General features: G+C 50.0%; 1 protein-coding gene across 2 annotated transcripts in view; it reads right to left on the reverse strand.

Annotated features, from left to right (window-relative positions):
- The window catches only part of ets1 (v-ets avian erythroblastosis virus E26 oncogene homolog 1), a 108,830-nt gene that overhangs the window by 25,723 nt on the left and 64,928 nt on the right, over window positions 1-18,179 (reverse strand). For both annotated transcript variants that reach the window (XM_068053776.1, XM_068053777.1), the window contains 5 exons: window positions 10,704-10,823; window positions 9,010-9,210; window positions 7,079-7,165; window positions 5,793-6,035; window positions 2,466-2,726 (listed from right to left, as the gene is read on the reverse strand). In XM_068053776.1, the coding sequence (XP_067909877.1) occupies window positions 2,466-2,726; window positions 5,793-6,035; window positions 7,079-7,165; window positions 9,010-9,210; window positions 10,704-10,823 (912 nt within the window). The remainder of the gene's footprint in view (window positions 1-2,465; window positions 2,727-5,792; window positions 6,036-7,078; window positions 7,166-9,009; window positions 9,211-10,703; window positions 10,824-18,179) is intronic.

Genomic DNA, 18,179 nt, shown 5'->3' on the forward strand with positions numbered 1-18,179 from the left:
GCTCCCTACAGCCAGTGCTACTAATCGTGCTACCCTTCACTAGAGCCGGCCCTCAGCATTAGGAACACCCTAGGAATTGATACTGTATCTGTTCCTGGACATAAAACGCGCTCGTCCTAAATTGGCAAATGTGATGCAGCGCGCAAAATGTAAACAGAAGCAAAGCCTGCAGGATGTGTTCACTGGGGAAGGAACGAGGCAAAGTCTGTAAATGCACCCTTAAACAGTCAGTGAATACCTCAAAGTCAAGACTCAGGGAGCGGCAACTTCCACAGCAAACATGCAATTCTGTGTCTTTCACTTTCTTATTTAAAAAAAACCTTGCATGTGTGATTTTATCAGTTTCCACAAGCTGACCTACTTCTACCAAAAGGTTGAAGTTTCCATGACAACCAAAGGAGGCGAGAAAAAACAAATTGTATTGTTTTTTTAAAAAATGTCTCTTTGCAGTACAGCTGCTAAGATATTAAAATTGGCCATAGGGTAAACTAGACTGGGAAAATCCAAGTCAAAAGGCAACTGAGTCTCTGGTAGTTGGAGCCACATTGAGCCCCAACACAGACTCTGCTTTCTCCCCATCTCTAATCTCTTCTCATCATGGTGCTAACCACAGATGATCAATAACAAGCATGTATTACCAACTGCCAAGATGTACATGAAATCTTCAACATTTGCTCAGCTTTAAACCATCAAAGGAATCACACAATATGCTTCAGAGTCTAGGTTAAAAACCAGGAGGGTCTGTAAAGGAGCAACCTTTCACACTATTCAAAACGATCAGCTCTCGATTCTTCAAGACAAGGGGTTAACTGATTGTAAACTAGGCATTAATTTATACATTACTGATTATAAATGAATGGGTTTTTGTTCAATTTCGTGCTATTGTAAGGCTCCTTTATGTCAATAGCATAGAGGTTACATTACTAGACTAGCAATCCTACCATGGCAGTCTCAGAATTTAATTTAAAAATAGATGGGTAAAAATAAAATTGACCATAAAGCTGATAGATTATCCGAAAAACCCAAATGGTCCTCTAATGTTCTTTAGGGAAGGAAACTTGCCATCCGTACCTGGTTTGGCCTATTCATGACTCCAGTCCCACGCAAATGTGGTTGACTCTTAAGTGCCCTTTGAAGTGGCCGAGCAAGCCACTCAGTTGATCAAACCACTTGCAGTGGTTCAAGAAGTCCCACCACCACTCCCTTCTTAAAGCAACTAAGGGTGGGCAATAAATGCCAGCCTTGCCAGTGATACCCACTTCCTGAGAATGAATTATGAAACAGTGTTGCTACCAATAGCAGCCCAGGATTCAGCTCTAATGTAAATGAGACCTATCTGAGGAACCAGTTTCCCAGCACTTTAATAATGCCGCTGCCACTTATACCACTGGCCCGATTGGATACTCAGCCCAATTGCAGGTTTCCTAACTTTTGATGTACACAGGCTGTGCCAGAAATAACCCCCAAATCACCAGCTTTCAAACTACAGTGTCTCAGTTGTCTCCCACACTGGGGAACCTCCCCAAAACATAAATTAGGCAAATCTCAATATAGTTCTGTTACATAATGACAGCGGCAACAAAGATGGTTCTCACTGCTCACACAATGCTGACAGGCTAATGACCTGGACATAGGGCTGAAGAACTTCACTTTCCAACTGACCTAGCCTTAACCCAATGCTGAGAGGCAATAAGCTCACCAGTGAGTCATGTGTGTGGGTTCTACGATACTCTGTTCAATCTCCTGCAGCACCCAGTCTAATACCTCTAGCTCTGTTCCCTGACCAACTCCTCAACTCTACCAATGCTAGCTGTGGCTCAGTGGTAGCACTTTTGCCTTGGAATCATATGGTCATATAGGTTTAAAGTCCCATTCCAGAGACATGAGCACAAAATCCAGACTGACATTTCACTGCAGTACTGAGGGAGTACTGCACTGTTGGAAGTGCTGTCTTTTGAATGAGATGTTAAACTGAGGTCCCATTTGCCCTCTAAGGTGGAGGGGAAGATCTCATGGTGTTATTGGAAAAAATGCAAGGGAATTCTGGCCAACATTTATCCCTCAACCAACACTCTTAAACACCCTTATGTGATCATTACCTCATTGCTGTTTGTGGGATCTTGCTGTGTGCGAATTAACTGCTGAATATCCTACATTGCAAGAGTGACTACACTTCACAAGTGGCTGTAAAGTGTTTTGAGATGGCCTGAGGATGTGAAAGGCACTATATGAATATAAGTTCTTTATTTCTAAAAAAAAAATGATGTGAAAAACAGATGCCAGCATCCATTTCTAAACATAAACCAGGACTTCACCCTGTCCTACATCCCAAACAAGAAGCTCCTAAATTCCTCAAGCTATCCAGATTTTTGTGCATATATTATAATTCCTCCAGTTACTCCAGTTGTTGTACCATCCAGTATATAGGTCACACCTACAAACCCAGGGAAAGGGGGCAGGCCTACCTGTATATCCAGCCAGAGCAGCAGCAGGAATCACTGGCTTGTCCTTGTTTAGGTCAGTTCGTTCTCGCACATAATCCTTGAATGTCCCTTTGGGCTTGTGATTGGGCAAGTTGCTGGAGTAATCCTCTGAGTCAAAACCATCATAGGAGGGCACTCGCTGGAGGCTGCTGAAAGAGGACTGGCTGCTCCAGGACTGCGTCAAGCGGTCACAACTGTCAAAACTGTCAACACTCTCAAAGGAATCCTGACCACCAAGCTTACCTAAAAGAGCAACAAGAGCACAAGACAGTTTGAATGTCTACAGATGCAAACCTCCCTCTCCACTCGCAAAAACAAATTCAGAAAAAAGGGTATTTCCCTGTAATGTTAGCTTTTGGAATGTTTCAGCTTGGAGTTAGATATCTTGGACTTAAAGTGACAGTTGCAACATACGTGCAGGCCACAATTCAATTGGCAGCACATCTTGAAAGTCTAGATACCAAATCTCTGTTTGGTTCAGTTGGCAGCAGTTTCAGGTAGGTTATTTTAGGACAGGTATATCATGGTCATGGAAAGGCCACAGAAGAGATGCACAGCGATGGTGAGAGGCTTGAGTTATGAAAAGAGTCAAGAGAAACTGCAGCTCTCTTCATTACAACAAAGAAGATTCAGAGAAGATCTGTTTGAAGTGTTCAAAATTATTAGAAGATTTTGATAAGGTGCATCAGAAAAGGACATTTTCATTGGCCAGTGAATCAGTAACTAGAGGACATCAATTTAAGATCATCGGCAAAAGAACAAGGCAGAGATTTTGTAAAATTTGCTTTGCGTGAATGTGTTACAATACGGAATGCCCAATCAGAAATAGAAATAGAAACAGTGGTGTGTACAGAATCCATGACAGCTTTCATTGGGGGGGGGGGGGCAGGGGGAATTTTATTTAAAATTAAGAGAAACAGCAATGGGACCATGGGTAGCCCTTCAGGGAGCTAGAACATGTAAGACTGGCCAAATAGTCTCTTGCTGTGCTGTAAGATTCCATGATTCCCACTCAAGTCCAACTGGAAAATCTCCTCACATTACTTAGGCCAACATTTCAGTTTCACAGCGAGGAGTGCTGCACTGCTAAAGGTTGAGACTCTAAATCGAGGTGTCATGTCAGTTCAGGTGGATGTTCAAGATCTCATAATCTTCTAAAAAAGAGCAGGATGTTCTGCTAATTTCCTGGCCAACATTGCTCCCTCAATGATCACCATCATTCATCCCATTGCTGTTTGTGGGATTTTATTTTTTTTAATTCATTCACAGGATGTAGGTGTTGATGGCAAGGCAAGCATATTTTGCCCAGGTCAGTACACAGAATGGTTATCATGTTCATCTACATAATGGCAATAACTGCAAAAGTAATTCAAGTATGTAAAGTGCTTTGGAATGTTTTGAAAGATGCAATAGAATGATATAAAAATGCAAGTTTGTTTTTATTTCCTAAATGTAGTAAAAACAGTATTGTGCACAAGATGGGGAAGACCAGAGAATAAGCATTTAAACTATGTAACAGTAGGAATGGACTGGATATTGGGCGATTCTTCTTTTCCCAGGTAGTAATGAGCCTCTAGACTACATTGCCGGCGTGGGGTGGGTGCTGATTCTGCAGCGCCTTCAAAAGTGAACTGGACGATTCCTGACTGTGGTGGAGATTGTATCATATCAAAGGTGAGTGGTTTAACAGTTCAAGTACTGGCCCTGAGTTTTTTGCCTCTCCCAGGACTGTGGTGGGGAAGGAAAGGGGAAGGAGGTGTGCGGCAGACTTGATGGACCAGCTGGCCTTTCCTGGCCATCGTGTTTGTATGTAAGATGAGCAGCTCACACCGCTCCCCATTCAAAGAATGGATTCAAAACTGCCCAGTACACTGCCACTTCTAACAACACTGCAACTGAAATCCCCCAAAAAGCTGTTGAAGCCAAGGTGGGGTCAATTGAAATTTTCAAAACTGAGATTGATAGATTTTTGTTAGGCAAGGAGATTAAGGGTTATGGAACCAAGGTGGATAGATGGAGTTAAGATACAGATCAGCCACGATCTAAATAAATGGTGGAACAAGCTCAAGGGTTGAATGGTTTACTCCTGTTCCTACTTAAAATACAGTGGAGCATTCATCAGGATATTGGAGGTCTTGTCTTCATGCCATCACTTTAAAGGCACTAGAATTTTTGAAAGAGCTCTGTGAGGTTAATGTTTCTAGGATTAACTTGGCTTGCCAGAAGGGCAGGAATAATCACTGCAGTAAGTATTCATCTCTTTAATCTTTAGGCTCCGTAACTCAGTTATGAAACTATAGATTTTTTTTATTCGTTTGTGGGATGTGGGTGTCGTTGGCTATTCAGTTGACCCTTTCCCCCACAGCCTCTAGTAGAGATATGAAAGTATCTGGTTTGAAGCAAACACCTTTTCTCTCTCAACGCAGCAGACTCTGTGACTTATATCTGCTCTCAACCAGTTGTCTGTTTCCCGATTGTCATTGCACTCTTTCAACTTAAAAAAACACAGAAAAGGCAACAAAAAAATTATTGCTTATCAAAAGCCAAGCACAAGCCCCTGGAGATTAGCATCAACCTCTGGTATCACAGGAACAATTATTGACGCAAACAAGGATCATTCACAGAGGACAGTGCCGCACACAAGTCTTACGGAAGTATTCGTTACCACAGCCAGTCTCCAGCTGTAGTCACCCCTCGCTGCTGCTGGTCTGTCTCAGCCTCTCACTGTTTTACAAGGGCTATCGGTCCAAATCATTTTTTCAAGGCAAGAAGTCATTCCCAGAAGTTACTAAGTTTCAACGACAAGCCTCCATCCCACCCCTTCCCCATCCAAAAAGCAAGTCTTGGGTTGCCAACTCTGGTTGGGTATATTCCTGGAAGAACCATCACATGACCTGCTGCCTGGAACCGTCCTGACCCCACACTCACGCCATTGCTCCATCCTCTGGGTGCACTGCCTTGCCATGACCAAGTGGGAAGGGAACAGATGCTTTGTTGCCCAATTGGATTCATCTTGACTATTCTTGAAAGTTTCCTCCCTCATTGCCAATGTTGTTCAAGCCAATAAATGAAAGTGTTCAAAGAAAAAGAAAATGCTCAATTTTGTTTTACACTTTGTGTAATTTTTCTCCTGGAGATGAATCTTCGTTTCCTGGAGGTTCCAGGACAAGTCTGGAAAGTTGGCAACCCTAACTAAGCTCCAGTCTCTCCTCTCAGGCGCTGCAGCTTCCACAGAGTTATCTATAATCCCGGCAGGAATACCACTGGGCTCCTGGTTACATGGCACCCTACCCCACAGCTCCAACCTACCTCGGCTGATGCGGCCCACACACATGTTGTCGGGTGACACCACTTCCTGTTTGATGTAATACTCGGTCTGCAGTGAGTCCACAGGAGTGTCGCGAGTGATCACAGTCTGATAATCCACCTCATATTTTAGAGACAGCAGCTCCTCTGAGCTGATAGGATGCAGAGTTTGGTACGACTCTGTAATGAATCCTGGGTCGGAGTACTCAGAGGGAGGGACGCACTGAGCATGCTCACTGCCGTAGCCTGTGAGAAGAGAAACTGACATCAATGCACAGCAGGAAAGAGACAATCTCACAGATGTAGAATCAGAGCCACAATCTGCCTGAGGATCATAGAAACAAAATGGGGCTGAGAATTGGTCTCCACAAAGAGCAGGAAACGGCCTTATAACAATCAGTCACCCGATTCACACTGCTTCCAAATCACAATAATCCCAATTCAAATTGCTCCCAGTTTACACTACAGCTGGTTGAGGTCAATATAAAACAAAATCAGGCTCGCTTTCGGCAACACCCTCTGATTTGAGGCTGCCAATTGGCGAAGAGTACATTTTGTAATATTGGTGTAGACCAATTTTATTCCTAAATTTCTCCAATACTCCCCTGACGGTGCTGCCTCATGCTGGGGTGCAGCAGGCACTTTATCCAAAATTATCCTGGATGGTATGTTTTGGCAGGGTATTGCACCACAGGGAGCAACACACTCAGTCCTGATCCTGTTCTCATTTAAGCTCCACATGCGGATACCCTTCCAAGCAGGGTGGGGGGTCACTGTTTAGTGATCAAGGGTAGGGAAACCCTGGCTGACTTTTCCTCACCCTAGCCCGGAGGCACTGAGCCAAATGTAGCTCATCTACCACTGCCCAGCATGGCTGGGTTTAAGAACATGTAATTGCTTGACCAAACAGTTGCTGCTAGAAGTCATCAACCCACGTGTGGGTCGCAGCCCAGCACCCACATCTGGGCCGGAGGCCAGCTCCCACATCTGAGCTGCAGCCCAATGCCCACACCCACATCTGAGCTGCAGCCCAATGCCCACACCCACATCTGGGCCACAGCTCGACACCCACATCTGGGCCGCACCCCACAACTGCATCTGGACCACAGCCTAACACTCACATCTGGGCTGCAGCCCAACACCCATGTCTGGGCTTCACCCTCCACCCACATTTGGGCCACAGCCCAAAGTCACATATGAAATGAAGGCTGTCACCCCCTAGGCAGTTCACTCATCCCAGAGCCTGGTGACCTTAGACTGATTCCTCTGGAGGTTCAGCTATAACTTACCCATGGGATAGGCAGAGAAGAGACTGTTCTCAGAGTAACTGGAAACCACCCCATTCACCACATAAGGCTTGATGTCTTCTTGGCATTCTGGTGGAAGCGAAAGTTGGACAGTCAGCAAATGACATTTTTTAAAAAGAGGCTTTTTATGCACTAATCAAGTTGAGGCTCTCTTGAGAGATGCATGTTCTGCATAATGGAGCACTTTACATTTTAGGCACCCAGTGTCAGCCTCCTAAATTCACAGTCAGATACAGCATAGCTTAATGCAGAGTAAAGCTCCCTGTACACTGTACCATCAAACAGTTTCAGATATTGCACAGGTTACATACAAAGGAAAGTTCCCTCTTCACTGTGCAAGTTTATAGTGCACCCTTTCCTGTACTAGTGTCACAATCTGCAACCTTGTGCCCTTTGGATGAGATTGCCAATTTAAGTTATTTTTTCCTCTACTCTTCTGTGATGCACTATGTGACATTCTTTGCATTAAAGTTGCACTATAATTCAAGTTATTGATGCATTAGTGCTGAACCAGGGGCAGTTCTGTGGTCAGGGCCCCTGTTTGCTGGGAGCTGAGTTCAGATTACCCAAATTTGCTCCATGGCAGTCCTTCTACAAGGCTGAAGACTGAAGAGACCTTCATCCTAGTCTGGGAAAATGTGGTAAAACTGTACAACCACACTGCAACCAGGCTCTGGTTACACTGTGGTCGAGCATCCCAACTCTGTCCTGTACCCCAGCCCTGTATATCACCATTGTACCAAAGCTTGACACCATCTGGAACCTGCACCATTAAACACATCACATCACAATACAGTCTTTCAGCTCACTGCTGAGCTGATTTATGCATTATGCTTCTTTTAGTACTGGCAGGAACAGATGTTTGTGTGTACGTGTTAGTGTAGGAGTGGGCGTTAGTGTGTGTGCGTGTATGCATGTATATAGATGCATCTGTATGTGCATGTGTGTACATGTGTGTGTGCGTGCTTGTGTATGCAGGTGCATGCACGTCTCTATGTGTATGAATAGGGGGGTGCTTTGTGTGTTCACTTTCGCATTCACATGAATTAACAGCTCAACTTGATTTCATATTCTACAGATCAAATCTTACTTTCTGCTGCCTAAACAAGACCAGTTTTGCACATACTTCCCCACTAGCAATTACCAGGCGAGATGGTAGCATAGTGTCACTGAACTAATAATCTAGATCAGGTTCACTAATGTCCTTTAAAGAAGGAAATCTGCTGCCCTTACCTGGTCTGGCCTACATGTGACTCTGGACCCACAGCTGAAATGGCCTAGCAAGCCACTCAGTTGTCAAGAGCAATTAGGGATGGGCAACAAATGTTGGCCTTGACAATGACGCCCCCATTCCATGAAAGAATTTTTTAAAAACAGGCAGTGTGAGCATGGTGTTTGGACAAAACCTCACCAGGGTAGGACACACTCCCACCTTCACCTGGCCAGGGCAACAGAACAAGGAAAATTAGTAGTGCTTGAAAAGGAAATGCAAGAAACACACAGCAAATTCTTAGCGCACAAACACCCCATTGTACACGGGATGTGTATACAGTTTGCTGCCAGCAATTTAACCAGATTTATATTTAAATACAGACATAAGTCCTGGAAAAAATAATCGTGGCAGCATTGTGCACCTCTCACTCGTACCGGTACAGACAAGTGTCAACGACCACACGAAGTATGTTAATCTGCTCTTTATGACTAGTGGACGCACAGACCCACAGCATTGGGTAATCAAAGCAAGAAACATCTCAGTGGGATGTTTAGGGGAGGGGCTCTGGCATAGGCAACCAATATGCAATAGAACTAATTCTGCTTGCTTCTATACTTTAAGTCAGGGAGCTGTTACAAATCCCACGAGAACAATCCAACACTTAGGATGCAAAGGTTAATGAGATGAGTCTGTGGCTTACCTTTCTGAAGCTGCTCAAGATGTTCCCACAGGATGTCACCCACAAAGTCAGGGGCCAGCTCCAGAAAGCTGTCCCTACCCAGGGCACAAAGACTGGCTCCATTCATTTGGAACTGGTGAAAATTTACATTCTTCAAACTGAATTCATTGACAGCCCAGACTAACCAGTGAGTCACGTGCTCGTCCAACCATTGTCGCGGGTCTGTGAGGAGACATAACAAACACGTGGCGTTCTGTATCTGACAGCAATCATTATCATTCTCAAAGTACAGGTAGTGCCCTGGTGTAGCACTATCCAGTCCCACAACACCAGAGTTTCACAAATGGTTCCACTCTTGGTAAGGTCACCAGCTCAGAGGATTGACATGGCGTCTTTAGGAATTAAAGATTAATCTCCTGGACACTGCCATGAGCAAACTCAGGAGAACTAATATAGGGGTATTTTAAAAAATGCATACTTTTTGTACTTTCTTTGATCTCTTCTGTTTATTAAAATATTGGAGATGGGGAAAGGGGCTATTTGACTGGACCAAGTGATTGAAGGAGGAGATAATGCAAGGGAGCCTCCAGGAATATATCTCAACAGAGTTGGCAAACCTATCTGGGGACCAGTCTGCCCAAGTTCACACAGACACTAAAGTGAACTGAGCTGATCGTTCAGAGTGATCGCAGGTCAATTCCTCCCATCAGTGTAAGTGTGCAGCAATAGATTGGACATGATTAGCCACAAGTCATTCAAACTAACAGCCCAGCCAAAAGCTGGTACTCATTGGACTGCGCGTGAGTAGAAATGACTAGTAATCCCTAAAGTTCAAAGTAGACACTGGATTTTTCAGTTGGTTGTTCTTTTAACACTGGAGGTAGCCATTTATTTCAGACTAATTACAAATAGGTCACTTCCAGCATGAACATGAGACAGGAAATTTATGTTCAATAGTTTGATATTTGAAAACACAAGTTCGTTTCTCCACTCATGTCACTTGACCTGGAGACATGAATTAGGAGTTTTCAGTTGCAGCAAAACAAAGTTCAGAACTCAAGCCAGGAGTCCAGCACCTTCATCAAACAACTGAAGCAGTTCAAGAAGACAGCCCAATGCCAACTTTTTACAGGAACATAGGACGGGCAATAACAGTCCCTACCCACAGCAAAGTTAATGCAGTGACAAAATGTTAGAGAATCAGAATCAAAACTTTATTGGTTTGATTATCCATCTCAAACCCACTTCCCTAATTCCAAACATAGATCCAAGATCAGGTCTCAATTTTGATCCAAATCCGCAATTCACAAGCTTCACTGCCAGATTCAAACAGACATGAATTTAAGCAAATGGTGTAATCATAAATCATTTCCTCCACCTGACGTGATTTTCATCCACCTTTACCCTGGAAATGCCTGAGAATTATTTAAGACATGTTCCTGATTAATACACAAAGGATGATGCTCTCAAAGTTGTTTGAATTTGCAAGAGCTGGGGTGCCATTTCTGAGATCAAACGTAGGTATAACTAGAATATTAACAATGCGAAGAACATCACTTCCTGCTTCTGAAGAGGTAAGAAAGCCTCCATGACTATGCAAGAGAACCCTTTCAAAATTGCATTACCCCAGGCCACACCAGCATTTGATTGGAGGACACCCAAGGTAAAACCAGTATATAAGGAGCTCCGCCATCGCAGTGAGTTGTTAAGTTTACCTTTCGGGATTCCCAGTCTCTGCTGCTCCCTAGTGAATTCACTAAATGTGGCCTTGAGGGCTTGAGACATCATTTTGTTGCTGCTGGGAGTCAGTAATGGTATATCCCCACATTCCAGATCTGAAAGAAATTTATAAAAAACAGACACATTTTATACCAAATATCACTCAACAGCCAGGAGTCACAACACGTACTTTTGGATCTACAAAACAGATGAAGATATTATGTGGGTTGCCTGTTAGTTGGGTATGGGACATGCCTGCACGATCCAGTGCCTGGTAACAAGCATGTTGGATGCGATGGTTCAATTGTGGGGAGCACTAGAAATAAACATCTGGAGACCGTCACTTGTCATTGGCTGCTCACATTCCATCCTCTATCCAATTCACACACATGGCCTGTGAGGTGCCTTTAAATAGAAGTAACAGGGTGTTGGCCAACTTGGACTTCTGTTTCAGCTGAAGACTCCAGAACCATCTATCACCTTACAATAAAACAAAAGCAAAATACTGCAGGTACTGTAAATATGAAATCAAAACAGAAAATGTTGGAAACACTCAGCAGGTCAGGCAGCATCTGTGGACAGAGATACAGAGTTAACGTTTTAGGTCAATGATCTTTGAAAGATCATGGACCTAAAACATTAACTCTCTTCACCAATACTCCCTGACCTGCTGAGTGCTTCCAGCATTTGCTGTTTTCATTATCATTTTGCAATGTCTGCTTCCACCACTACCATCCACCCCCACCACCTCCTCTCCTGAAGGCACAGATTGGTGCTGGGGTAGAATTTGGTGGGTATCCATTGCCCTCCCACACCTTATCCAAGTGGGATCCTGCACAAGGTTATTTTTCTGTTTCCTGTTAGAAACTGTGCTAGGCATGCCACTGAGCTACTAATGCCACTATGATGTACACCTTTTGGCACGTATCCAATACAAGCCTCACATCAGTGATTGTAGACGTCAGCTCAATTAACAAAGGCCAGATTCATATTATCAGCCCACTCCAACATGGATGAGGAGAGTAAATCAGGAGCAGAGCAGAAACATGGAACAGTGAGAAGGAGTATTATGTAATGCAGGAGACAGAGGAATAGAAAGAGATATTAATTTGGAGGAAGCTGACAAATTCTTGCTCATATCTGAACACAGCAACTGGCAATCTTATCCAGCTGCTCTAATTCAACCTCACAATGCCCACCTATAGTACCTGAAACCAGGGCAGTGAGAACAGAACGAAAGCCAGAACTGAGCCACTCTGAAGTAATTCAGGTGATACGGTCACACACACACACACCACTGACGTATTATAAGACAATTTGTTGAACGTGCAGCTTACACATTCTGGCAAGGGCTGGTTCGATAGAAGTACATGCTATATGGCAGGTTACACAATGCTCGAAAACTATGAAGACCACAGGTCAAATTCCCAGCTCTCATCTGGGGAACAAGCAATGTGGGGATAGGCACAAGGCAAACAACTGGTCCAGGTTGAGTTGGCAGTTAATATACTTCTCTCTAAAGGCGTATTTCAGATTCTAGCAATACTATTGGTGGGCCTCACTAATACACTAAATTCTACACATTAATTACTCCAAAACAATTAGATGGTAATTAGAATTCCCATTTCACAATTCTCCCTTCAATAGACTGAAATCCTGACATTGATTGGCACTTGAGTCTGCCCATCACCATCACACTTGTTACAACTGTGTTTGGTATCTGTCATTCAGTGAGTTGCTATGGATACAGACAACAGCAGGAGCCCCTCTCCTGCTAACAAGCATTAACAGCTCTAAATTAACACCAACCAACAAAGAGTTTTAAACTCGCTACAAAGGGAGGGGCACTGAAAGAGATCATATGAGAAACTGCCTCACAGGGGGGAGATAGACAGTGATAGAGGAGAAAGGGACAGGGTAGGAAGGAAGATTTGGGGAGATGAGACAAGTGGGGAGAAGAGAAGGTCAAGAGTTGCTACAGTGGGTGAAAAATTGAAAGTAGTGAAGATGAAACACAAAACAGCCTGCAAGACCAGAAGAGTTAGAAGAGCAGGCCAGAAACCACAGAATGTAAATTCTCCTACTTCCAGTTACTGTAAAAGATAAACATAGTTCCATATTTTCATCAGACTGTGAATCTCTGTCTGGGACATAAATGGCTCCACATAGTTCCCTCATACTGTCACAGAAAAGAACATACCTTCTGACTCTCTATTTCCCTTTGCCATCTGGTTGACCAGGAACTGATGAACAACACTCACAGAACAGATACATTCTCTCCCTTCTTTCACTTTGCAGACATTATTTCCAAGCTATGTGAAGGGCCCAGGCCCAAGCCCAAGGCCAACACCATGACCAGGTGACCTAGTAACACCAAGCTTGGGTTTTAGAGCCTGTAGATTGCCAGAGGGAGCATTCCACACTTGCAAGGTTCTGGCACAGCACGTGATAGAGCAGAAGACAATGCAATGAGTTTGGATTCCTTATTAATCCAATGAAAGCAATGGAAAAGTAAACTGGGTGGTATGAATAATGGTTGATTGATCCACCGACACCTCTCTGCTGTCATATTGAATTTTACATCAGTGTTTGGGTTCATGAATTTTGAGATTACAAAGAAGAGAGTAGTATTGGAGGAAGGCAAGGGGAGGGGGAGATGGAGGAGGGCAAGGGGAGGGGGAGATGGAGGAGGGCAAGAGGAGGGGGAGAAAGAGGAGGGCAAGGGGAGGGGGAGAAAGAGGAGGGCAAGGGGAGGGGGAGAAAGAGGAGGGCAAGGGGAGGGGGAGAAAGAGGAGGGCAAGGGGAGGGGGAGAAAGAGGAGGGCAAGGGGAGGGGGAGAAAGAGGAGGGCAAGGGGAGGGGGAGAAAGAGGAGGGCAAGGGGAGAAAGAGGAGGGAGGGGGAGAAAGAGGAGGGAGGGGGAGAAAGAGGAGGGAGGGGGAGAAAGAGGAGGGAGGGGGAGAAAGAGGAGGGAGGGGGAGAAAGAGGGGGGAGAAAGAGGGGGGAGGGGGGAGGGGGAGAAAGAGGGGGGAGGGGGAGAAGAGGGGGGAGAAAGAGGGGGGAGGGGGAGAAAGAGGGGGGAGGGGGAGAAAGAGGGGGGAGAAAGAGAAAGAGGGGGGAGAAAGAGGGGGGAGGGGGAGAAAGGGGGGGAGAAAGAGGGGGGAGGGGGAGAAAGAGGGGGGAGGGGGAGAAGAGGGGGGAGGGGGAGAAAGAGGGGGAGAAAGAGGGGGGAGGGGGAGAAAGAGGGGGGAGGGGGAGAAAGGGGGGGAGAAAGAGGGGGGAGGGGGGAGGGGGGGAGAAAGGGGGGAATAAAGAGGGGGGAGGGGGAGAAAGGGGGGGAGAAAGGGGGGGAGAAGAGGGGGGAGGGGGAGAAAGGGGGGGAGAAAGAGGGGGGAGGGGGAGAAAGAGGGGGGAGGGGGAGAAAGAGGGGGGGAAAGAGGGGGGGAACGAGGGGGGGAAAGAGGGGGGAAAGAGGGGGAGAAAGAGGGGGAGAAAGAGGGGGGAGGGGGAGAAAGAGGGGGGAGGGGGAGAAAGAGGGGGGAGGGGGGAGGGGGAGAAAGGGGGGGAGAAAGAGGGGGGAGGGGGAGAAAGGGGGGGAGAAAGAGGGGGGAGGGGGAGAAAGGGGGGGAGAAGAGGGGAGGAGAGGGAGAAAGGGGGGGAGAAATGGGGGGGAGAAAGGGGAGGAGGGAGAAAGGGGGCGGGGAGAAAGGGGGGGAGAGGGAGAAAGGGGGGGAGAAAGGGGGGGGAGAAAGGGGGGGAAGGGGAGAAAGAGGGGAGGAGAGGGGGTGTGGGGAGGGGAGAAAGAGGGGGAGAGGGAGAAGTGGGGGAGGTGTGGGGAGGGGGAGAAAGTGGGGGAGGTGTGGGGAGGGGGAGAAAGTGGGGGAGGTGTGGGGAGGGGGAGAAAGAGGGGGAGGTGTGGGGAGGGGAGAAAGAGGGGGAGAGGGAGAAAGTGGGGGAGGTGTGGGGAGGGGGAGATGGAGAGGGAGAAGTGGGGGGGTGTGGGAAGGGGGAGATAGAGGGGGAGGGGGAGATTGAGGGGGAGGGGGAGAATGAGGGGGAGGGGGACGGGGAGAATGAGGGGGAGGGGGAGAATGAGGGGGAGGGGGAGGAAGAGGGGGAGGGGGAGAAATAGGGGGAGGGGGAGGGGGAGAAAGAGGAAGAGGAAGAGGGGGAGGGGGAAAAGAGGGGGAGAGGTAGAAGAGGGGGGAGGGGGAGGGAGAGGGGGCGGGAGAGGGGTAGAAGAGGGGGAGGGGGAGGGGGAGGAAGAGGGGGCGGGGGAGGGGAGGGCAGTTAAGAGGGGTGGGGGAGAAGAGGGGGAGAGGAAGGGGGAGGAAGAGGGGGAGAAAGAGTGGGAGGGGGAGAAGGAGGGGGAGGGGGAGAAGGAGGGGGAGGGGGAGAAGGAGGAAGAGGGGAGGCGGAGGCGGAGGAGGAGGAAGAGGGGGAGGGGTTAGAAGAGGGGGAGGGAGAGGGGCGGTGGAGGGGGGAGGGAGAGGGGGCGGGGAGGGGAGGGGGAGAAAGAGGGGGAGGGGAAGGGGGAGGAGAGGGGGAGGGGGAGAAGACGGGGAGGGGGAGGGGGAGAAAGAGGAAGTGGGGAGGCACAGGAGGAGGAAGAGGAAGAGGAAGAGGGGGAGGCGGAGGGGGAGGGGGAGGGGGAGGCGGAGGGGGAGGGGGAGGGGGAAAAAGAGGGGGAGGGGTAGAAAGAGGGGGAGGGAGAGGGGGAGGGAGAGGGGGAGGGGGAGGGGGAGAAAGAGGGAGAGGGGAGGGTAAGAAATAGGGGGGAGCGGAGGGGAGGGAGAGAAATAGGGGGAGCGGAGGGGAGGGGGAGAAAGAGGCGGAGGGAGAGGGGGAGAAAGAGGGGGAGGGAGGGGGAGAAAGAGGGGGAGGGAGGGGGAGAAAGAGGGGGAGGGAGGGGGAGAAAGAGGGGGAGGGAGGGGGAGGGAGGGGGAGAAAGAGGGGGAGGGAGGGGGAGAAAGAGGGGGAGGGAGGGAGAGAAAGAGGGGGAGGGAGGGGCGAGGGAGGTAGGGGGAGAAAGAGGGGGAGGGAGGGGGAGGGAGGGGAGAAAGAGGGGGAGGGAGGTAGAGGGGGAGAAGAGGGGGAGGGAGGGGGAGGGAGGGGGAGTGAGGGGGAGGGGGGGAGGGGAGAAGAGGTTGAGGGAGGGAGAGGGGGAGGGGGAGAAAGAGGGGGAGAAGAGGTGTTGGGAGGGAGGGGAGAAAGAGGGGGAGGGAGAGAAAGAGGGGGAGGGGGAGAAAGAGGAAGAGGAAGAGGGGAGGCACAGGAGGAGGAGGAGGAAGAGGAAGAGGGGGAGGCGGAGTGGGGAGGGTGAAAAGAGGGGGAGGGGTAGAAAGAGGGGGAGGGAGAGGGGGCGGGAGAGGGGGAGGGGGAGAAAGAGGGAGAGGGGAGGGTGAGAAATAGGGGGAGCGGAGGGGAGGGAGAGAAATAGGGGGAGCGGAGGGGAGGGGGAGAAAGAGGGGGAGGGAGGGGGAGGGAGGGAGAGAAGGAGGGGGAGGGAGGGAGAGAAAGAGGGGAGGGAGGGGAGGGAGGTAGGGGGAGAAAGAGGGGGAGGGAGGTAGGGGGAGAAAGAGGGGGGAGGGAGGTAGGGGAGAAAGAGGGGGAGGGAGTTAGGGGGAGAAAGAGGGGGAGGAGTTAGGGGGAGAAAGAGGGGGAGGGCGAGGTAGAGGGGGAGAAAGAGGGGAGGGCGAGGAAGAGGGGGAGGGAGGGGGAGGGAGGGGGAGGGGGGAGGGGGAGAAGAGGTTGAGGGGAGGGAGAGGGGGAGGGGGAGAAAGAGGTGTTGGGAGGGAGGGGGAGAAAGAGAAGAGGGGGAGGGGGAGAAAGAGGGAGAGGGAGAGGGGGAGGGAAGGGTGAGAAAGGGGGAGGGGGAGGAAGGAGAGGGACGGGGAGGGGGAGAAATAGTGGGGAGGGGAAGGGGGAGAGGGAAGGGGAGGGGAAGGGGAGGGAGAAGGGGAGGGGGAGGGGTGAGGGAGGGGGAGAAGGAGGGGGAGGAGGGGGAGAAGGAGGGGGAGGAGGGGGAGAAGGAGGGGGAGAAGGAGGGGGAGAAAGAGGGGGTGGGGAAGGGGGAGAGGAGGGGGAGAAGAGGTCGAGGGGGAGGGGGGAGGTGGAGGGGGGAGAAAGAGGGGTAGGCGGAGGGGGAGGGGGAGAGGGAGAAGAGGGGCAGGGGGAGGGGGAGAAAGAGGGGCAGGGGGAGGGGGAGAAAGAGGGTCAGGGGGGAGGGGGGGAGAAAGAGTGGGAGGGGGAGCGGAGAGAAAGAGGAAGAGCGGGAGGGGGTAGTGGGAGAAGAGCGGGAGGGGGAGTGGGAGGGGGAGAAAGAGGTGAAGGGGGAGAAAAGGGGTAGGGGGAGGGGGAGAAAGAGGGGGATGGGGAGAAGGGGGGAGCGTTGAGGGGGAGAATGAGGGGAGGGGAGGGGGAGGCGGAGAAAGAGGGGAAGGCGGAGAAAGAGGGGGAGGCGGAGGGGGAGGGGGTGGGGGAGGGGGAGAAAGAGGAGGAGGGGGAGAAGGATGAGGAGAAAGAGGGGGAGAAAGAGGGGGAGGGGGAGGGGGAGAAGGAGGGGTTGGGGGAGAAAGAGGGGGAGGGGGAGTGGGAGGGGAAGGGGGAGAAGAGGGGGAGGGGGAGAAGGAGGGGGAGAAAGAGGGGGAGGGGGAGAAGGAGGGGGAGAAAGAGGCGGAGGGGGACAAAGAGGGGTAGGCGGAGGGGGAGAAAGAGGGGTAGGCGGAGGGGGAGAAAGAGGGGCAGGGGGAGGGGGAGAAAGAGGGGGAGGGGGAGGCGGAGAAGGAGGGGGAGGGGAGAAAGGGGGAGGGGGAGGCGGAGAAAGAGGGGAGGCGGCGAAAGAGGGGGAGGCGGAGAAAGAGGCGGAGGGGGAGAAAGAGGGGGAGGGGAGGGGAGGGGAGGAGAAGAAAGAGGGGAGGGGGAGAAAGAGGGGGAGGGGGAGGGGGAGGGGGAGGGGAGAAAGAGGGGGGAGGGAGGAAGAGGAAGAGCGGGAGGGGGAGGTGAAGGGGGAGAAAGAGGGGTAGGGGGAGGGGGAGAAAGGGTGGAAGTGTGAGGGGGGAGAATGAGGGGAGGGGGAGGGGGAGAATGAGGGGAGGGGGAGGGGGAGAGGAGAAAGAGGGGGAGGGAGGGAGGGAGAGCGGGAGGGAGAAGGGGGAGGGGAGGGAGAAGGGGAGGGGGAGGGGAGGGAGATTGAGAGGGGGGGAGAAAGAGGGAGAGGGGGGGAGAAAGGGAGAGGGGGGGGAGAAAGGGGGAGAGGGAGAAGGGGGAGGGGGTGAGAAAGAAGGGGAGAAGGAGGGGGAGGAGAGAAAGAGGGAGAGAAACAGGGGGAGGAAGAGGCGGAGGGGGAGGGAGAGAAGGAGGGGGAGAAAGAGTGGGAGGGGAGAAAGGGGGAGGGGGAGGGAGAGAAGGGGAGAGGGGGAGTGAGAGAAAGAGGGGGAGGGGAGGGAGAAAGAGGGGGAGGGGAGGGAGAAAG

This window comes from Heterodontus francisci, chromosome 22 (assembly GCF_036365525.1).
Source record: "Heterodontus francisci isolate sHetFra1 chromosome 22, sHetFra1.hap1, whole genome shotgun sequence".
Taxonomy (NCBI): domain Eukaryota; kingdom Metazoa; phylum Chordata; class Chondrichthyes; order Heterodontiformes; family Heterodontidae; genus Heterodontus; species Heterodontus francisci.